This window comes from Echinops telfairi, unplaced genomic scaffold (genome assembly GCF_000313985.2).
Source record: "Echinops telfairi isolate 266 unplaced genomic scaffold, ASM31398v2 ScPeMD7_25;HRSCAF=90, whole genome shotgun sequence".
NCBI classification, from domain to species: Eukaryota; Metazoa; Chordata; class Mammalia; order Afrosoricida; family Tenrecidae; genus Echinops; species Echinops telfairi.
Window position 1 is genome coordinate 19633882 of NW_022103922.1, and position 22885 is coordinate 19656766.

Genomic DNA, 22885 nt, shown 5'->3' on the forward strand with positions numbered 1-22885 from the left:
GAAGCCTCAAGGAACCAGAGGAATATTGTGTGTTTCATCAGTGTTATACTGTACCCTGGTCGATTCATCCCTTCCTTGTGACTCTTCTGTGAGATGTCCCATGGTCTACAGATGGGTCTTGGGTTTCTACTCCAACCCCCCTTGTTCTCAACAATATGTTTTTGTTTGTTTGTTTTGAGTCTTCTGATACCTGTTTCCTGATCCCGTCGACATCTCACAATCACACAGGCTGGTGTGCTTCTTCCATGTAGGCTTGCTGCTTCTCTGCTACACAGCTGCTTGGTTAACTTCAAGCCTTTAAGACCCCAGATGCTATATCTTTTGATAGCCGGGCACCATCAGCTTTCTTCTCCACATTTGCATGTGCACCTGTTTTTGTCTTCAGCGGTCATGGTGGGAGGGGGAGCATCACAGAATGCCAGGTTGTTAGAACAAAGTGTTCTTGTGTTGAGGGAGGGCTTAGGCAGAGCCCCAAAGTCTGTCCACTTAGGTCACTTTCTTGAACATCCCTGTCCTTCAGGTCAGTTACTTCCCTTCTCTGTGCCATTTCTGTTTCAAGTATGCACTTCTGCTGGTATGCTCCCCACGGGGACTTTTGCTATATGGTTTCTGCCTTTAGAAACTTCATACTCATCTTGTTAATTCCAGCAGCCAGCAGAATTCCTGCCACTCTGTGCCCAGTCAATGCTGCTACTGAGTTGAATGAAACATCCATTTAATAGTGCTCCATTAATCTTCTTCAGCGTGGTTGCCATTGGTAGTGACGTCTCTGATTCCTTCCATGTTAGTGTTCTAACAGTAGTTTCAACTATTCTGTCCTTAATGTATCTGTGGGGAGGGAGCCTAGGAAAAATACATGCAGTTTTACCTTTGGCAAAACCTTTCATTGCAACTGTAATGTGTGAGGATTTATGCCAGAGAAATGAGAGCCCCACGGAGAGCCCTCGATACGCATGAGGCAAATGGCGGCTCTAGCTTGGATGCGCTGATGATCACCATTGGCTCACAGAGGTGGCTGCATATTGGCTAGAGAACAGTTTGGATGTTCTCCTGGATCCCATCTTTTAGCCTGGAAGGTCTCTGCATTCTGTGTCGTAGAACAAATCAGCACGAAATACTATCAAGCTGGTGAGTGAACATAGCTGAGTTTCTACACACATTCCAAATAATACCGCAAGACCACACAAGAATAATGCCTAGGTGGGATAAACAGTCTGGAAACTGGGACCGACGGTTCCGGGAGACATGGGAGAGGGGGAGGTGGGGGAAAGGAAGTGGGTGTTAACAAACCCACGGACAAGGGAACAACAAGTGATCCAAAATCAGTGGTGAGGAGGGTGTAAGAGGCCTGATAGGGCTTGATCAAAAGGAATTGTAACCCAGAGGAATTACTGAAACTCAAATCAAGGCTGAGCATGATAGTGGGACAAGAGGAAAGTAAAAGGAAATAGAGAAAAGAACTAGGAGACAAAGGGTATTTATAGAGGTCTAAATACAGGCATGTACATATGTAAATTTATTTATATATGATGATAGGGAAATAGATCTACGTGCATATATTTATAGGTTTAGTATTAAGGTGGTAGATGGACATCAGGCCTCTACTTAAGTACGCCCTCAATGCAACACTTTGTTCCATTAAACTGGCATTCCATAATGCTCACCTTCCCTACAAGACCGCTGAAGACAAAGTGGGTGCATAAGCAAATGTGGTGAAGAAAGCTGATGGTGCCCGGCTATCAAAAGATACAGTGTCTGGGGTCTTAAAGGCTTGAAGATAAACATGTGGCCATCTAGCTGAGAAGCAACAAAGCCCACATGGAAGAAGCACACCAGCTTATGTGATCACGAGGTGTTGATGGGATTAGGTATCAGGCATCAAAGAACAAAAATCATATTGGGAATGAGGGGGAGTGTGGATTGTGGACCTAAAGCCCATCTGTAGGCAACTGGAAGTCCCCTTACAGAAGGGTCACGGGGAGAAGACGAGCCAGTCAGGGTGCAGTGTAGCACCGATGAAACATACAGCTTCCTCTAGTCCTTTAATTCTCCCCCTCCTCCCACTATCATGATCCCAATTGTACCTTACAAATCTGGCTTGACCAGAGGATGTACACTGGTACAGATAGGAACTGGAAACACAGGGAATCCAGGACGGATAAACACCTCAGGACCAGTGGTGACAGTGGTGATACCGGGAGGGTAGAGGGAAATTGGGGTAAAAAGGGGGAACCAATTACAAGGATCTACATATAACCTCCTCCCTGGGGGATGGACAACAGAAAAGTGGGTGAAGGCAGATATTGGACAGCGTAAGACATGAAAAAATAATAATAATTTATAAATTATCAAAGGCTCATGAGGGAGGGGGTGTGGGGAGGGAGGGGAAAAATGAGGAGCTCTTACCAAGGGCTCAAGTAGATAGCAAATGTTTTGAGAATGATGATGGCAACAAATGTACAACTGTGCTTGACACAATGGGTGTATGTATGGATTGTGATAAGAGTTGTACGAGCCACCAATAAAATGATTTTTAAAAAATTACACAGACACACACACACACACACACACACAGAATAATACCTAGGCAGGGAGAAGAAAAATAAAACAAAACAAAACAAAATCAAACCCTCTGCTATCAGAGGGGGGAAAGGGACAAGAGATAGGAGAGGAGAATGAGAAACAAGATAACCTGAGAAGATAATGATATCAAGGGGAAAATGTCTGGAATACTGGAAGAAAATGAATGCCAATGATGGAGTAATAAGTCAAAGTAAAAACTATCCCTGCAATTCCTGCGGAGTCCATTTCCACTCACAGCAACCCTACAGGGCAGAGTCGAAGTCCCCTGAGGGTTTCCACGGCAGTCATCTCTAGGAAAGCAGCCTGCCACATCTTTCTCTTGCAGAGTGAGCAGTCAAGCGCTTCCCCACTGCGCCACCAGGGAGGGACCTCACACTCTAGTAGTGTCCAGGATTTCATTTTCCTAACCACTTAGAGTCCCCATCACAATGGAAATCCTCATCCAAAAGGATGAAGGCCTTCTGGAATCCAATGATGGAGAAAGCATTCTCTGGAGCGTGTCTGTTTGAAGGACTCATCCATTTGCCACGCCCAGTTGCCATCGAGGCCAATCTGACTCGTAGAGATCCCTGGGCATCAGAGTACAACTGCGCTCCATCGAGTTTTCAGGGGTTGCTTTAAGGGAAGTAATTTACTGGATCTTTCTTCTGGGGCGTCTGGGTGGTCTCCAACTGCTGGTCTTTCAGTTAGCATCCAAGGGAGTCCCTTGGCGCCACCCGGTCCTTCTCATTGACTGACGTTTGACCACGGTCCTTGCAGGTGCCATCAAGTGGATTTCAACGGCTAGCACGTCCATGTGACAGTGTAGTAATGTCCCCCAGGGTTTCCTTGGCTGTGATCTGTGGCAGCAGATTGGCAGATCCTGCCCCCGTGGAACCACTGAGTAGGCCCCAATTGCCAGTGTTAAGTTAGCAGTTAAGCAAAAGTACTGAACCGCTGTGTCTCCAGGACACCTCCATTTACCGTGACTTGTATTTAAAAACTGTACGGTATCAAGTGGGACAATGTAAATGAGTTGAAATCCAGGATGTAATGATAAGGTAACAGATTAAGGTGTGTTTCACAATTAGTTTCACCACTGGTTTAACATCAAAGGGCTAAGAATGAACTAGAGACCTGGTAATGTAAGAGGGAAGGTTGCTGTGACCTCCTAATATCTAAGCATCCACTGGCAGCCCAAAGATGGTTCAGGGGAATTAGAGATGACTACAGTCATTGTGTTTCCAGGTTTTTAATTACTATGTTGGAAAAGGATTTGTTTTTAGCCTGCTAAATATCTTGAAGCTGTGGATCTCAGATGCAATCTGGAATTTTGGAAATAAATTAAGTACCATGCCACATGATTTCTTTTGCATTATGTGAAGGATAGGTGAGCTTAGCAAATACAGAAATATAATTACAGAGTTTCAGGGAAACTTCTGCATGACTCAAGGCCAGATTGACTGAATTATCAGTTCACATGTTATCTCACAGATTGGCAAGCCAGGATCTGAAAAGTGGCATATGGTCAGAGGCTTCTCCTTAAAGGAGAAATAGAGGACAGAAACCCAATGATTTACTTCTGAACCACGGAAGCTGCTGAAAAACATGATGGGCACAGGAAACAAATTAGATGGCCCATATTTACAAGGAACTTAGGCAGTTTTATGTGCTCTGTGAATAGCACTCGACCGAATATATTGAACAGCCTCGAGAGACAGGTCCTAATACTAACTTCTGAGAAGTCCGCCATTGCAAACCCTACAGAGTGGTTCTACACATGGATCGTCACGCATGGGAACTGACTCAGCGGCAACTTTTTTTTTTAAACAAAAGATGAAGTTGAATTACTGTGAAGTGACTTGCCCAAGGTCATAAAGCCAGTCAGTGGTAGAGCAGGGATCAAGCCAAGGTGCTTGGCTCTGCAATGAGTCCTCTTAGCAGCTACGCTATTCGACTCCTCCGCAGAGTCTGATGGGCAGGAGCCACGGCGAAGCCACCTAGCAGGTCAGAGTGACCACATCGCACGATGCTCTTTAAGGCCTCAGACTCGGTTCCTCACAAGCCAGTCCTTAGGAGAACTAAGACGGCGGAGCATTGTCCTGAGGACAGCAGGGAATTTGCAACTTGTTCCATATGGGAAACGTGACATGACCTATTGTGTCACGAATGGGAATGTGGTACAAGAAAGGTGAACGATAGGATAAAATTGTTCTCCCACCTCCAGAAATGAGAGAGGGTTTTCATGAAAAACTCGTTTTCAGAAATGGTTGATTTTCTGTGGAATTTAAGTCCTGTCAATAATGGTTGTTTAGCGTTACACAATTGATGTATGTATGGATTGTGATAAGAGTTGTATGAGCCCCTAATAAAACGATTAAAAATAAATAAACAAGGGAGCTTCAGAGAGAAAAAAAATAACGGTTGTTTAGGCTTACAGATCTTAGAGCTGATGCAAAACCACATTTACTTGGGTTTGGTTACTTGGGTTGAGGAGCCCTGCAGGGGTAGTGGTTACATGTGTTGGGCTGCGAGCCCCCTGGTCAGCAGTTTGAAACCACCAGCACCGGGTGAGACAAATGAACATACAACATGAATGTTCAAACACAGAGCTAGACAGCAGTGTGGTGTAGATGCATGCATTTCACACCAACAAGGCTGCTGACTTATTTACAAGCTCGATTATTTACTAGAGCGTGGGGTGTGTGTGTGGCTTTCAAAGAGTTCACGGAAAAGCAAACTTGAACGAGAACAGACTTTCCCCAAATGCTTCTTGCAGGCCCCTTGTCTGTGTGTCCCTGTGCATCCGTTGCCAGTTGTCAGCTGTCATCGGGTCGGTTCTGACCCTCAGGAGACCTTAGGCACAAGAGAAGGAAACACTGCCTGGTCCTGTGTCGTGCACGTATGTGTACACGTGTGTGCGCACGGATGTATGGGCATTCATGCATGTATTGTGTGTGTGTGTGGAGTATCATGTGAGCCCCAGGACACTGTGTGAAGGGCAGTGCAGTGTGGGTGAGGGGATTATTGCTACTGGTGAAGGTGAAGATGCCTGATTTGGTGGCTCAAGGTCAGGAGACAACTGGACCCAGAGAGCTGCTACCAGGGATTTGTAGTTATACCAATCAGCGTCCAGAGGGCAGTGGAGAGCACGGAGCCACCCAATGGAGGGCAGGCAGAGGGCCACAGCTCTCAGAGGAACTGGTCTGGTCACCGAATGGAAATCATCCCATTAGCTGAGGTCCAGCTGGTTCTGAGACACCCACAGGGCCTTCCGAGTAAAGGCGTTTCATTTGGGAGAAGGCTCCTCTGAATCTTGGAATGCTCTTGGGTCGGATTGCTAACCTAGCTCCCTACCAGTATACCCTACATCTTGGATGGGCAGGCTTTGGGAAAAGCCCACGGGTTTTATTTACCTTCAGCAACTGCCCAGGGTGACAGCTGCCTCTTATCTCTGCTACCTCGCAGGCCTCCCTTTTGAAGTGTAGCTGCATCTTGCAGCGTGTGGGGAGTGCAAGAGAACAAAGAGGAGCCACATCCATCCGTAGGGACGCCTCGTTGTTCCTTCCTTCCTCCCCGTCTGCTGCAAGTCAAATGTCATTAACAGCAATTTTGAGGCCACAGGCCTTTGTGACCTCCACATCTAGGCAAACCTTCTGAGAAGAGGGGGAAAAAAAAACAAAAACCTACTTCCCACACTCAAAAAGCATTCATTTCAGCAAGAACACCGCCATTCCCTTTATGCTCCAAATGAAATTGATTTCTAATGTGTACAAGTCAGAGAGAGAGAGATTGATTTCATTTTTGGCTGTCTTTAGCTTTCACAGGGGAGAGGCACTTCAGCACGCCCCAAAGTGAGGAGCTAGTTAACACGCTTGTCTCTGTTCCACGAGAGGCACTAATAGTGCGAACTCCTCCACTTGGGCACCTCGAGTCCTGCCACCCTATTAGAAACATGGCCCATCAGTTGGAGTTTATGCTCCCTCCGTGAAGATTCGCCCTCCACGTGCCAGGCAGGTGCTCATTCTTGCTAATAAAGACTGATCTACGACTTGGAAGAGGAGAGGTTAAAATGCTGACTTTTCTGGGGCACTTTCTTCCACATTTCCAACAAAATGAGCAGACAATCACTTTATTTCCGGATCAAATGATGATTTATGAAAGCTCATTTTGAGGCCTTCTTTTACAGAAGCGGTGGAGATAAGCACTGTTATTTCCTCTCGGAAGCAGCATTCAAGAAATCAAGTGACGTATGACCTTGGACGACTCCTCCGTACAAGACCTCTTTAAAGTGCTGAAGAGCAAAGAAGCCACTCTGAGCGCTAAAAGGCGCCTGGCCCCGTGCAGGCTACTTCCAACCGCCACGACGTGTGAAAGCAGACGACCTAGGAAGGAAGCCCGGAGGAGGATGGCGGTGTTTGAATGCGGGTGCTGGTGAAGACTACTGGAAGCGTCACCGATGTCCCTAAGAACACACAACTCTGTCTTGGAGGAAGTACAGCCAGATGCTCCTTAGGAGTGAGGAAAGGGAGGCCTGGACTCACATACTTTGGGTGTATTATCAGCAGAGACCGATCCTTGGAAGAGGACATCGTGCTTGGTCAAGGTTCAGCAATATTTAAGACATTTTCTAAGGGACAGGTTTAAAGGGTCATTAAATGGACACATTGAGTTGCACTGCTTTCCACATAGCCATGTATGTCTAGGGCACAGAAGATGGAGATGTATGACGAGGTGCACTCATTCTTGCACCAGCGGGAAGCACTGGGCTCTGAAGTGGAAGTTAGGATGCTGTGTGACTATGGACAAGTGGCACGACCCCTCTGAACCTCTGTTCCACAGAGGGAAGGCTGGTGCAGTGATTTCCAGAGCCATGATGGAGGGGATACAAGAAATGGCAACCAGGCTTAAGACCTCAGAAAGATCCACTCTCGTTTCCCCTTCTCACCCCCTCTTAGGCCTTAAATTTCCTACACTCAAACCATACACTCACAGGTAGATTCTCTCCCCTCAACCCTCCTCTGCCTTAGGGACCCTGTAGAGGAGACTCGTGGATGTAAGCTCAGCCGCAAACAGCCGGATGCCCGAGTGAGTGCTACCAGGGAGTCTCTGACAATACACAGGGTTCGTTCTGGAGCTCCTGCGCTAAGCCGGTCCCTTTACTTTGACCTTGACGCTTTCTCTGCCTGCCCACGCTCCTCACCCCCCTTCATGAGAGCCCACCTTCTCCAGCCTGTCACCTGCCCTGCAGAGTTCGAATTTGCTAGTCCTCCACCATCATGCGTGCTAGTTCCTTAAAACAAATCTGTCTGTCTGTCTCTCCCCCCTCCCTTCTTTCTCTCTCACTTGACTGTCCATGAAGAGCATGCTCTTGGACAAACGTAGTCAAGGTTCCCCCGAGAAACAGAATTAGTAGGGTGCATGTACAGGAGGAGGTTTGTGGGAAGATGGAGTTTAAAAATAGTGGGATTTCCCCACGAACGTTTTGAAGCGCTCTCGAGTATGTATACAATTTAGCCCCATCCCATCAATGCCAATGTGTGACCCAAATCATACCACCAGGGAATCACTTCTGCCTCATAGAGGGTCCCCGAGGCTGTACCTCTCCTGAAAGGAGCAGCAATCCCCATCTTTCTCCCACTGCTGGGTTTGGATTGCGACCCTGTGTTAGCAGTCGGATGCTTCCCCTACCGTCCCCGCCACCTGTGTCGGGTTTCCGAGACTGTCAATGTCTGTGGAAGCAGACAGACTTATCTTTTTCCCACAGAGCGGCTGGGGGGTTGAGGTTAGCGCAATGCTTAGCCCACAGTAACGACAGTGCTCCTGCATGGCTAAGAGACCTACGGGTCTCTGTATGTGTGTGTATACACTGAACTGCTGATGCATATCTTCCTCATGGCTTAGCGGTCTGAAGCCACCCGGCAGCTGCATGGGAGAAAGAAGAGGCCGTGTGCTTCTGTGAAGACAAGAGCCTGGGGAGCCCCACAGGGGGCCGCTATGAGTCGGAACCGGCTTGGTGGCACTAGGTCTCAGTTTCTGTGTCTAGATCGATAGAGACCTATATAGAACTTACATAGAACACTCCCTATTGGTTCTGTTGTTTTGGAGAGCCCTGAGTGATCCTTCAGGCACATGGTCCCGGCACACATTCCTGAAGCATTCTGAATGGGTTTCCTCCAGAGCCCACCTCCCTCGAGAACTTACAGCCACTGTGCTCAGCGCCATCAACACCACAAGGCTTGGCAGACTCGGTTTCTTAATCTGTACTTGTCATGACGTGATGCTGCCCCCAACAATGCGTGATTTCACTGCGCTAAGGGTGCGGCTTACAGGACAAACGCTGCGTGATCCTACTTACGGGAACTCCCCCACTAGGCACACACGTAGAGACCACAGCTTATATGGACTGCCTACAGAAGACCCAGCTACTTCGAAGGGATGACAGTAGTCACGAAACTCAACAGAGCGCTTCCCCTCTGCACCCAGGAAGCCCCCAGAGTCAGGAGGGACTGACCAGCCCTCCCTCGGTGCAAGGGAGCCGGGAAAGAAGAAGCCACTGCTCAGGAGTCATGGCACTTCTGCTAAGGTTGATGGGGCGGAGGGGACATCTGGAAATGAATATTCATGCTGGGTGCACAACACGCTAAACATAATCAAAGTCACCGAATGGTGCAGGTGAAAAATTTCAGTGGGCGAACACTTTGGTACGTCTATTTTTACTACAATGAGACAGCAATGACAAAGGGGTCCCCGAGTGACATAAGCAGTTAGGGGCTGGGCTAGTAGTGGGGAGGCTGATGTCTTGAAAGGATGCAGAGGTGCGGGCCATCTGTTTCTGACAGGTCACAGCCTTGAAAACCCCAGGGGGTCACTTCTATGACTTGATGGCAACCAACCGCCACCACCACCACCTCCCCCCCTTCCAACACACACCCCCACACACTGGCACAAACAAGTACCAACACATACCTTCACCCCTCCCCCACCACTACAATAATAAAGGAATGAGTGCCTGGCTCCTTTAAATAGCCGATTCCAATGCTTCGGGACTTTTCCTTCACAGTATTTTATGCAAGAACAAGAAACAGATCTCTTTCAGGCCGCGGTTCATTGTCCCACAGAGCCCCTCTGGGCGTGTCCGCGGAGACCCCGACTAAGGGCCTCGCCACCCTTCCGTCTCCAGTACTTCAGCCAGAGCATCGGACAGCAGCTGCGTCCTGACCTGCCGCGCGGCGAGTTCGCTGCTGGCCAAAGGCCTCCCTCTTGGCTCTTCTTTGTCGAAAGTGTCCTTGCTCTCATCGACTCTTCCACAGGAATTTACAAATCCCGCTCTAGCATACCAGCGACTGGCCAATCAGGAGTGGATCACCTTTTGGGTTCAATTGGAGGGGAACAGACATCCCTATCTCATGTTTCTTTCCATCATTTTATGTTCTTCAGTAAAACTTATATTATTTCCCCTATAAAATTCTTAAACATTTCCTTGAGGCTAAATTTTGGTACCTTATTGTCATCAGCATGTGAGTGGGGGCGGCATTTTTCTTTTATGTTTGTTATGCATGCTACAGTTGGTCTACAGGGGGGAAAGGTTATTGGAGTGAAGCCATGGGTAAAGGATTTAAAATTAGTGAACTCTTATAAGTTCTAACAGGTTTTAAAAAGTGGTTACTATGTATTCTTGCCTGGGGGAATTCCTCTGAACAACGGGCGAGGCTGTTTTTAAAGAAAATTGGAAAAACCCGTGATCTTGAGAACAGAAAAGACAGTGGCTAAATAGATACTCGCTACTCACTTGCAAAGTTTCTCCACTCAGGATGTTCTGGAACTCCCGGTCCCCAAAGACCCCGTTCACTTCCATTGCCAAGTCCGACTGACAAAGCCATGGAAGAGTGGACAACAGGATGTCACAGCGGGTCCTGGAGGGGGAACCGGCGGAGCAAAACCGCCCTTCGGAAGGCAGAAGAAATGCTCCCAAGATGCTCCCCAAATGAGCTGAACTCACATGACAAAAACGGGTTGGCTGGGAAGTGACAACAGCAGAGACAGGCTGCGCTAATGCGACGTGAGGTTGGGGGGGGGGTGCGTTTGCTCCATTTCTAACGGCAAGTGGGGCAGGTGTCATACAATGAGGACCGATCACTCTCACACATTGTCTTACAAGATCCTGCAGGTTGCATCATGAAAAACAAGTGCAAGGAATTACAGATTAAGCCTGAGGACAGGTTGTTCCAAAGTGTCTCAAGCCTGTAGTTCAAGAATTCCTCAGTCCAATGATTGGACCATTAAAACACACACACACACACACACACACACACACACACACACACACACACTGCTTTATTGGAAGTGGGTCATTCAGTTTTTCTTCTGCTGCGCCTCTGCATAGACGTGAACCTCGATGTGTTGTTCACCCTACTTTTGTGTCTGCAAGATAGACTTACATGCTAAATTTTGCGTCTGCAAGGTATACTTACATGTTAAATTTTTTCACATTAATAATATCATGTATTCAATTATATCACATATATTACAGAAAAAGGAGCCTGGTACAGCCGGTGACCATGGCTGGGTGCTAACCTAAATGTTGGAGGTTTGGGTCTACCCAGAGGCCTCTTAGAAGACACACCTGGTGGGTTCTGTTGCTGAAAAGCAAAGAAACAAACCACCCAGCCATGGAAGACCCTATGGGATATAGTTCTCTCCTGGTCGTCAGGGGGTTGCCTTGAATTGGATTTGACTACAGCAACTGGTTAGACTCGGGGTCAGCAAACTGCAGCTCGAGAGCCCTATGTGGCTCTTTTGGTACATTCATGTGACTCTGAAGTAAAATGGAAAAAAATAAATAAAAGGATGTTATGCAGATAATAGGAATTTGCTGATGACCCTGGGCTAGCCAGGAAGGTGGGGATTGGGGAGGGAACTGAATGTTGAATTTCTGAAACAGAAGAAGAAACGACTAAGCATGCAGGTTTCCTAGAACCTACAGAAATTAAGGGGAGAGCTTGCCCTTTTGTAGTTTTCATCTCAAACTCAGTCACCTTCACACCAAATTATGTAGCCGACAGGCTTTTACAGGTGTCGGAATTTGTGAAATGAATGAGCAGATAAGTGGCGATGATAATCCTTTGGACATCTAAAATTAGGGCCACAGACTATCACAGAAGAGCCAACTGTCTATCAAAGACAGAGAAAGGGAAGGAGACCAGAAGAAAATGTTTGGAGGGAAAAGAAATGGGCAGGAAAACTCCCCAAGATGGCTAGAGGTGGAGACAGGACATCACTATGGGGTGGCTCCAGACCAAGAGGGAGGCTGAGTCCACCCCCCAGCAAGGACTCAATGAGCACCTTCTTCATGTCAGTGCTGTCCCAAAGGCAGGAGATGCGACAGTGCCCAAATCAGACACAATCACTGCAGGCAACCACTAATGACTTAAATAGGACTTTGTTGGTCTGAACCAAAGAGCCTTTGTCAGGGCATGGGTTAAGAAAAGCTGAATGGCTGGAGACATACATTTCAGCAGTAGAAAAGTGAACTCACTGCCAATGAGTCCTTTCTACCTCCTATTGAGCCTACAGGCCAGAGTAGGACTATCCCTTGGGGTTTCCAAGACTGTCACTCCTAGAAGCAGAAAGCCTCTCGTTTTCCCTGCAGAGCTGCTAGGAGTTTCAAATTGCTCATCTGGTGGTTGGCAGCCCAATGCCTAACCACTACACTACCAGGGCTCATCAAACAAACACACATTGCCTCTATACAGCAGGCACTGAGGAGACAGCCAGGCCTGCTCTGAGTCTCGTCCTCTCAAAGATTCAAAGGACAACAAACAACATATGACACAGCCAATGGGTTCTTCTGGGGAAGGAAGTCTTCCAAATCTTGGTGAGCAGAGAACAATGATGGTATGTGGGGCTGCCTCTGGCTGTTCTCCTAACATCTACTCTCCCCTTCTTTGTTACCAAGAAGGCCCGACTTTGTCTGGGGTGGCAGGGTTCCCACTTAGGTTCTTTGGGAACTCACGGTAGCCCCATAACCCTGTTCTGGTCCACGTGAGGGAAGTAGGAGTCTACTGGGTGGAGCCTCTCAAACACTAATGTTTTTTGAGTGGGGTGGGGGGAATCCAGGGGAAACAAACAAAACAAAAGATAGACGTGCTGTCTTCTCCTCTTTTCTTCCTGCCCAGAACACAGAGGAGATGGGGGAGAGGGCAGGGGGGAAATAATTATCAGCCTGTGAGGTTGCAGATGATGGATACATGATATGGATGGTAAAACACCAACCACAAAAGAAAGATGATGATGATGAGGAGGAGGAGGAGGAGAAGGAGGAGAAGGAGACCAGGTCTGCAATGGCAGCATAGAGCTGTGCTCCCAGCCTTGGACTGCTTACTGCTAGTGTGTTTGTAAAACAAGAGAAATAGAACTCAAGTAAAGTGAGTCACCACAGTTAAGTTGTTACACGCACTTAATTCTAACTGAAAAATAATCACCTACAGGCACCAAGCACTAATTAGGGGCTCCTGGAATCTCATAGCTTTGAGTCCTTACTATAAATACCACTATGAGTTGGAATGGATTCAACAGCTACGAGTGGATAAACGTATGATGGAAGAACTATCATTATCCCATTAACGGTGAAGACATCAAACCCCTAAAAAGTTGAATAATACTAATCGCACACGAAAGAGCATGATATCATCATGACCCCACCTTAGAAGTACAAAAATGGAGCCACTGGGAGTTCCCTGTGCTGGGGAGGAAGAAAGCTGGATCAAAAGTCTAGCGTGGAGAGCAAAGTGCCCTGGGGGTACTGCACCCGTGTGGGAGGAGCTGAGCTGGAGAGTTGGGGGGATAGGTGAGAAATTCACATCGCATAGGCTGCATCTGTAACTTATGCAGGGATGGTTGCGGGTCCTGGGATTTAGTCTGCTATCCGACCCAGGAGGACAAGGGACAAGAGGTTAGGATCAAGGTGACCTAAGGAGGTAGTCTAGCACAAGAACCAAGAGCCGACTTGGAGCCAGGCAGGGCTGAGTTCAAATTCTGGTCTGGCAGTTACTTCCTGTGTCACCCTGATGGGGGCCCTGGTGGTTAGTGGTTATGTGTTGGTTGGATAACCTCAAGGTCAGCAGTTTGAAACTACCAGCTGCTCCTTGGGAGAAGAATGAAGCTTTCAACTCCAGTCAAGAGTCACAGTCTTAGAAACTGCCCACAGAGGGCACTTCTACCCTTGTCTTCGGGGCCACTATGAGTCAGAATTGATTCAATGACGGCGGGTTGGGTTTGGGTCATCTTGGTGAGGTGAGACACTCAACGAGTTTGCACTTCTGTGTCCCTGGAAGGTTACAGAGGAGGACTAACGTAAGGATTACCTGGGATGGTTTGTGTAGAGCTGTCAGCATGGTGTCTGGCCTGAAGTAGATCCTCAACAAGTGTCACTGTGGTAGCGGTGTTAAGTGTTGCCAAGTCGGTTCCGACTCGTAGCAACTGGATGTACAGCAGAAGCACCCACTACCCCGTTCCTCCCCATCCTCACCTCTGTTGTGATGACAGGCAGGAGTGTTATCAGTGATAGTAATTTTTCTGCCCAGTTAATAAATAAGAGCCATGCTCTCAGGTCACAAATAAGTAGACCAGGGTAAATAGAATAGCTGGTTTAGAGAAAATGCTAAAACCACCATGAGACACTGAATTTATTAGGAAAACGCATTCTGGCAGCCAGGCTATGATTTCAAAGACTGATCATCCTAGTTTCTCCCGGGCTTATCTTAGAAAAGCAGCAAACTCTTTATTCCAATCAAGTTTCCAAATGAGGCTGAGTCCTTTCCTTTCTGATGGGCGGCTTTGGGGCATGAGGGACAGACATTGCACCTAGCCCGGGGAACACCAGGGCCACCAGTGGCCAGCCCCACCACCCTCAGGGGGCCCCTGCTGTGTCCAGGCGGTTTCTCTTTAGGCTGGGGCACAATGAGCACCCAGTTTGGCAGGGGGGCCTGCAAATTCAAGTGACCAGTAGTGAGCCCAAAGTGAGCTGACTCTGGGAGCAGTCGATTCATGGTTTTGGCTGTGCTTGAGATGGAAAATTTTGGGCAAAAATACCGGTCCACTCTTGGCCCTGTGCTGCAGAGCCGTTCTACGGCCCTCAAGTGCTTTCCATAGTCGAGCTGATTACGGCTCTCGGCGGTGTTCCCACAGATTCCCACCGCTGGAGCCCTGGTCGACTTTCAGCCAGAGGTTTGACCTTGAGGGCGGGCGCCTGGATTTGGAAGGCGCATCTCGCGACAGCGGGAACAAACAGTTTAATTGCAGTACGCAGGCGCCACAAGTGCCAGGTGTTCCGGAAAATCACTGATGGCCCCACTCCGAGCTGCAGACAAGCCAGATTCCCCTGCTCTTATCTCACAGGAACAAAAGATAAAATAGCCCATCTGAAACACCAAGCACAAAACCCTACCAGAAATGTAGGTGGTTGAGACCTCTCTCTCGCTCTCTCTCACACACACAGCTGTATCTGCATAGCACATCCCCGGAACAATCCTTGAGAAATCAGTAACCTTAGTTTTCTCTGGGAAGAAATGGGGGGCAAGAAAGAATTGGGGACGCTGATGGAGGGTGAAGGCATTTTTTTTATTCTAACCTTTTGAATATTTTAAGTTTTGAAAACCAAGTACGGTATGATCTTTCAAAAGAATGAAAGGGTAACTTCAAATCTCTGTCTCTATATTTTCAACCTGAAGATAGTTCATGTTATGTAATATGCAGTGCTTTATATATGCATGTATTCATTCCATGAACTCTTAGCACAATCTTGTGATGTAGAAATCATGTTCTATTATGATCTCTCTTGATGGATGAGGAAGTTGAGGTACAGAGAGGTTATGTAACGCCCCCAAGGTCACACAGTGAGTGAACACAGAGCTCAGATTTGGACCCAGAGCGCCTGGCTCTTGAGTCTGTCCTCATAATTGCTGCCCCAAACTGCCTTGTAAAAAAAACCCCAAACTAAAAAAAACCACACCCAATAAACATTGGGTCTGGAAGCCTTCATCTAATTAACAATTAAAAAAATAATAAAATAACAATGCAAAACATCTGGTCACCTTTCCATAACCGAGCTGGAGCGGGTAAAACCATTCCTTTCTCCTTTCACCTGGCTCTCCAGGTCCACAGAGGAGAGGGGGCGATGGCTCAAAACTATGGTATTCGCCTCTGGTTTTAATCCTGTGGTGGATGCGAAGACTTTGAGAATGTGTGGCTATCAGGATAATGCAGATACAATTCACTTATAATTTAAAACCTGTGTGCATTTGAGGTCAAACGCGAGTTGGATAAAGTTTGGGCTTTCTGAGCCTCAGCTACTACGTGCCAGCTAGGGAGCAGAATAGGGTCCCTGCCCTTGAGTGGCTTACCGCATGCCGGGGGACATAGATGTCACACGAGTCATGACAGTACTTAGAATTTTAAGGAAAAATTAGATGGTGCACTGACAGATGCGGCCTCGGGAGCTCTGCCTTTTACTGGCCGTCGAGAAGTGTCACTTGGAGAGAGTGTTGAAGAATAGGTGGGAGGAAAGCAGGGGAAATGGGGTAAAAGAAAACCTGTTGCAGGCGGATGGAACAGCCTGAGGCGGGGAAAAGGTATCCGCTTCAAGGACCCCAAGGCCCTCCAGGTTCAACCGGTTGAACCTGGAGAAGACACAGGAGTCAGATCCTATAGACCACAGTGCACCATCATCCTACGAGCCACGGGAAGGCACAGAAAGTTCTAAGTAAGAGTGACATAATCTGGTTTACTTTTTAAGACGATTACGTGGGCTGTGGTGTGCAAAAGATGGCTAGGGGGACATATAAGCAGTGGGCAGACCAGTTAGGAAGCTGCTGCCGGAGTCCAAGTACGCGAAGGTGAGGACTTGGAACAGAGCTGGCAGTGGAGACAGATGTACCGGGGATCGACGTGGGAGGCAGAACAATCCATGAAATGAGGAGAATGTAAGCTGTGACCTGCTGCTGGGAAGCATTAAGTTCATGGGCATGAACATACTTTGCACATGGTAAGATGCTAAGCCAAGGCTACTAATACCATAGAGGAAGACACCAAGCACTACAGAGACCCTAACTTGCCCAAAGTCATACAACTTCTTTGTGCTTGGGAGGAAGGGGTTCAAGCAGCTGGCCTTTGATTCACCCCTCCTTTAGAGCTCTGCCCACAGGAAAGAAAAGATGGCTGATGACCAGGTCGAATCTCCTTGCCCAATAGACCTTCGGATACCTAAAAGCAAACCTACTTCTCTGGAGCCCATTCTCACTCATCGAGACCCTGCGGGACACAGGAGCCTACCCCAGGGGGGGTCCAAGCCTGCAGTATTTACAGAAGCAGGCCTTGGGCAAATGGCTGGTGGGTTGACCTTTTGGTTGGCTGCCCAGCATCTTAACCCTTGCGCCACTAGGGTGCCTTTCTAAAGAAATAAGGCAAGGCTACTTAGGGTGTCTCTTGCTCCTTGTAGACTATCCCATTCATTACACAACTCTCTGGGGCCCCAGATGGCGATGGCATCATGGACACACTTCCCTGTGAAAGTCACGTGTTACTCTGCATGAAGCGTGTCTCCGATGAGGGAAGACAGAGTCTGGGGAGACACAGGCCACCAATTTTCTTTCCTCTGAACGTGCTGATTGCTTGCACTTTTGAAATTGTGTAGGAAGAAGGCTTAGCCCTGGCTGTGATCTCTGATGTATGGGGGAGAGTTGACACTCGGCTCTGTGTGTTCACTCAGCACAGGCCTGTTCTCCAGGCCTGCTTCTCAACGAGGGCCCATGAGAAGGTCCAGTTGGCTCCTCCTGCTAGTGGCACCATTTGCATCTCAGACATAGATTTAAAAAATATTTTTGAAATACAGTTATACAAAGGAAGAAATACAGTATGTTTGGCTTTCCTGTGAATGACTATAAAACCAGTAGGACACAATTCTGGGTTCTCTGTGATGGTTCAGATGGTTACCCTCAGAAATGAACCAGGCCTTCTGGGGCACCAACAACTGACCGTCAAGAAGGCTCCTGAGATGCTTAGGGGGCCCCCTTCCCCCTTCCAGAGGTTGAAGAGTCAATACAATATCAAGGTATGGCAGTGCATATGAGTTTTCAAACTAACTTCTGTTGGCCCTCCTCTAAGTCACAGAATTCTCTCTCTCTCTCTCATTTTATTGGGGCTCGTACAGCTCTTACAGCAGCCCATACCTCAATTGTATCAAGCACGCTTGTACGTATGTTGCCATCATTAGTTTCAAAACATTTTCTTTCTATTCTCTCTTTTGTAAGGTGTACAATTCAGCTTCACATACAACTTCTTTTTTTTTTTGAGTTGAATTTTGTATATTTATCCAGCTCCTCTTGTTACATCTATGCAGCTTTTCTTTCACTTAATTAATCAATTAATTAATTAAATCAATCATGTTATTGGGAGGCTTTTACAAATCTTATAACCATCCATCATTCAATTGTATTTAGCACACTTATACCTAGGTTGCCCTCAACATTTCCAAAACATTTTCTTTCTACTTGAGCCCTTGGTATCAGCTCCTCTTCTTTTCTGTCCCTCCCTCCCCCACCCTCCCTACAAATTCATTCGGAAACTCAAGAAGGATGATAAAAGAGCCGCTACTCTAGCTGGAAGGGAGGGAATTCTTTTCGTCTCTTCTGCTTCACCATCAACTCTACTTATATTGAAGGCGTCAAAAGACAGAATGGACACATGGACCTCAGACCCTATTCCCGGTCCCCAAATCCCTGCTGGTGAACAGAGCCAGTGTAGACAGAGCAGGTCAGGCTAGCACTTCCTTTGGCAGACGCTAAACAGGGAGGGCACTGGCAGCCGTGAGTGACAGCAGCATAGACATGTGTTATGTGGAGAGAAACCCTTCTATGTCCTCTGTCCTTCCAGACCAGCACCCCAGCCCAAGCCCGAGTTTTACCTTCAGCGAGTGGGTCCAGGGTATGTATCATGAGCTGGAAGATGCTATTCCTCATGAGACTGTTGTGGAGAGAGGCAGAGCTTCCACCCCGCTGGAGACGTGGCTTAGTCTGAGCAGAAAAAGTAGACAGAGATGCTATTAGCTCTCAGAAAAGGGAGGAAAGTGCATTCTCGATAAGTTCTTGACCTTGTCTGGTGGTCTCTCATTGCTGTCATGTGACCCAACACACTAGTGAACCAGAGCCTTTCAAATCCAAAACAAAAACAAATCCCCAATCTCCATTTTTTTGGATATATTTTTAAAATCCTAAATAGGGACTTCTTTTCCCTCTTTGGTTGATTGTATGCTATTTTCTTTGTTTCTCATAGGAAGAGAGGCTGTAAAGGAGTCACGCTTTAGAGGTGGGCAGATTTAGGAGGAAAAGAGGTCATGTCATGTAAGGGAATTCATTTATTATTGAACTTATTGAAAGTCAAATATTGACATGCAGTTTTTCTGGGTTCAGGTAAAATTAAAATAGTTGTTTCCACTAAGTCTTCTGACTCTGGACATTAGAGGGTTTTCCAAAAGATGTGATCATGCTCTAGTCCTAACAGAGGGCTGCCCAAGAAAAGTCCTCTCACAGACTCTATGGTCAAATACATCTGGGAAGTGCAACATCTTCGACTAGCCATTTTGGAGATTCAGGATATGTATTTGACTACGTCTTAACTTTAAAGACATCTATCTGGCTAACTTGGACAATGTTTTCAAACGATTGCACACAGGTCCCTGTTTTCCTTAGAACACTTACTAGCAATCATGGTCCATATGTTTGCAGCCAAACATGACACTCAAAGTGACCCTGACGTTTGGATAAAATCTCAGAAAAGAATCTGACTTTCTTAGAGGGATTTTTTAATAGTTGTTACTTGGCTAGAAAGCACAGTCCCAATCCAAAAGAATCAGAAAGGATGAATGGTATTTCAATGGGGAATCAAACTAAGGGATTTCCAAAGGAAGGGAATGGCTCTGTCCCCCTCCCTACCTTGAAACTGAATCTGATACAGCATCTAGGCTCTTAATAATTGTTATGAGTCCTTGTTTGGAGCATTATAAGACAGAGGCTGAGGGCCTATGAGTATTTCCATTACTGGTTCTTGGAGACATATTTTCTATCATTTTGATGCATTGTGCTACTTGGTTGTAGGGGACTCATGATCATTGTTGGAAGAATTTGAATGGGTGAGGTTAGGAGACTTGAATAGAGTTGAAATGAAATTATAATTTAATTGCTGAACACAAGAACGCTGAAAGTAATTTTCTCGCCACACCGCGCAATAGAAAATGTGATGTGTTAATTGGATGGGAACTGAACACTGTGTTTACTGTTGATAATTTGTCATAATCACTCTTAGTATGGTCCTTATTCTGGGAAATTGGAAGAACTCTGCTGTGAAGGTCTTTATTAAAATAGGCTTATATCTATGGAAGAACTTGAAATTTGTCTTGTCCTTCATAAAATCCCCCTTGGATTACAAAGAAGAAGAAGAACGTAATATTTTGGGGGACACTATAAGTATAGATCGACTATATAAGGCTCATGCAGTATTTCTTTTGAAGGGATCAAAAGAAATTTCTAACCAACAGGTATGTGCATGCAGCTCCATGGAGCAAATAGATACCATGCATCAGACCCCACAATGGCCCCAAATAGCACCACGGAGTCCCTTGGAATGCATTCGGAAATATCTCCCTCTATGAATTTTTGCCAAATTAATTTTAAATGTAGGAGTTGATTGTCTAACATTGCTAATTTAATTGGGCACCCTAGCATATGCAGGAAAGAAAAAGAATCAGAATTCTGAATATCACGGATTTTCTTTGATGAAAACAACAAATTGTTATATACCGTATACACTGGAGTATAAGCCGACCCGAATAGCCACTGAGGCCCCTAATTTTACCACAAAAACGGCATTTTAAAATGTACTGCAATATAAAATCCCTTTGTTATTTTATAACTTGTAAAAAAAATGTGCTGAAAAACTTGGCTTATACTCGAGTATATATGGTATATTTTCCCTTTTGTATAAAATATATGAAATAGATATGATTAAAAATGAAATATGTATTCGCGCACTGCCATCGAGTCTATTCAGACTCATAGCCCCTTTGGGGGACAGAGTGGAGCTGCTCCCGTGGGATTCCCAGGCTGCACATCTTTCCAGAGTAGGAGGTCTCAGCTCCCCCGCCCCCAACCAGCCAACAGTGGTTTCAACTGCCGATCTTGTGCTTAGCAGCCCAGCACGTCACTTGCTACATCATCAGGGCTGCTTCTTAAATATATAAAATACATGAATGTAAAAATTTGTCAAATGGAAGGGGGAATTCAAATTTTTGGGAATCTCATCCCCCAAATAATTTTTCAACAAACCTCGGAATTCAGTCATCACTGAGAGTAGGCCAGAAAATAAAGCCACACCAACAGGTGAAACCATAGGGCTATTCCCAGGAGAGAATGCTTGTCACATGAGCCCTCTCTCTCCCCATGCCCCTCCTCTCCACAGGCACACGGACAGGGACAAACAGGGCCACTGCTTCCTACCGGTAGAGCCTGCTCATCCTTGTCCCTGGTTGTAGATGACTGCGGAAGAGGAAAAGGCAAAAACAGAAGATGAGAAATAAATAAACGGTGAATCACAGTAGATTTTATACTTAATAACAAATATTAGTATAGGGAACGATTTGGCTCGATCTCTTCTTCAACAGATTAAGCAAACAGGAGGACTGAGGGCATACATTCCCAGCCAATATATAATGACTTATTTAAGCACATGATAAGGTTTTTGAAAGGTCACAGTGAGTGGCCGGCCTCTGCTCAGCCATAGACGGCAAGAGAAGCACACATCTCAGTCACGTTGTGGACCCCCAGCCATTTACAAGCATGAGGGGAGTCAACGTGTACTGACAAACATCTAAGCATTTAAAAACCCCTGATATGTTGTTATCTTATTTCATAAATGAAAAGAAATGAATGGTACTTTAGTACTGGAAAAAAATAGTCTGCAAGAATGACATCAAACTGTTTTTATAGATATTGTTGGGGGATGGGACTCTAAGATTGAGTCATTTTCCACATCTTTTTTGAAAGGTTCAGTTTTCATAGTTGCCCAAATGGCCAAAAAAAAATCCCCATCAGCCTGAAGAGGTAGGGTGGTTAGTAAGGCAGGACCATCATTTAGGGAATTCAGAGGGTCCAACTCCTCTTCCACTCCCACCACCTCCAGTGACAGGGAAATCCCTGTCAGGGAAAAGTTGACTAGACCCCAAGGGCACGTGAGGACCCTGACCTTTGGGGAGAGAACACAGCTCAGATAGAGAGCCCTGGGAGTCTACCAACGAGACCCAACTGGACTGCGCTGACTCCTCAGCTCCATACAAAGCCTGCTTGGGCCCTGGAACCTGGCAGTACCTGGTGAGCTGCCAGCCCCAAAGACTAAGTGTCTTGGTGGTAAGCGCTTTCCTGCAAGCACTTCCCTCTGTTCAGACCTCTGCCTTTCAACTACACGTGCACACAGCACGACGAACCGGAACCTTCCTTCCTCTCTCGCCTTCCGTCATTCCCACTAGACTCGAAGTGGACCTGCATGCCCGGGATTCATCACACAGAGGGAGAAGAGGAGACGGAGGGAGGGCAGTTGAAAACCCTCCGCTTCAGCTCTCGGCTCTCTTTCTTTTTAGGTCATTTCCACACGCACCATACAAAACACAGCGCCCAGCCCATCTAGGTGCCTGAAGTAACGGAGGGAAAGGCTGCTTGATCCTCTAACTGTTAAGTGATTCGGCTATGTGGTAGTTATATAATTGTCAACATGAGAGGATTATGAGTGAAGGGGTGGAGTTTAGTCTGTCAGTCAGATCATAGCCAATGAGGCGTCTGTGTAGGCATGGCCTTCTCCTGAGAATTCTGGGAAATCTGGGATTTTTCCTCTTTGGAGGTGGGAGACTCTCTGCCACTCCTTGGGAGACATAGCAGCTGATAAGACACATGGGCCCACCCTGATGCAGAGACCCCTGCCAGTGCTGAGATGTTTCCAATGCCACTGGATCCAAAGACTTTCTACCACTGGCCTGTGATCGTCTACATTTCGGTGTTACTGCATGTGTTTCATGAGTCTGAAGAGGACTTTACAGATTGCTATTGGACATATAGGCTAATATCGGACGTATGGGCTTGATCTGGACTAGGCTGGGATGTTTTCTCAATGTTTAATTGCTTTTGTACATAAATCTCTTTCTTTTTTTTTTTTAAACATTTTATTAGGGGCTCATACAACTGTTATCGCAATCCATACACACATCAATTGTGTAAAGCGCATT

General features: G+C 46.6%; 1 protein-coding gene across 3 annotated transcripts in view; it reads right to left on the minus strand.

Moving 5' to 3' along the window:
- Positions 1-22885, minus strand: part of SLC24A2 (solute carrier family 24 member 2) — a 273697-nt gene that overhangs the window by 76006 nt on the left and 174806 nt on the right. For all 3 annotated transcript variants that reach the window (XM_045289183.1, XM_045289181.1, XM_045289182.1), the window contains 2 exons: positions 21111-21149; positions 18524-18632 (listed from right to left, as the gene is read on the minus strand). In XM_045289183.1, coding sequence (XP_045145118.1) covers positions 18524-18632; positions 21111-21149 — 148 coding nt within the window. The remainder of the gene's footprint in view (positions 1-18523; positions 18633-21110; positions 21150-22885) is intronic.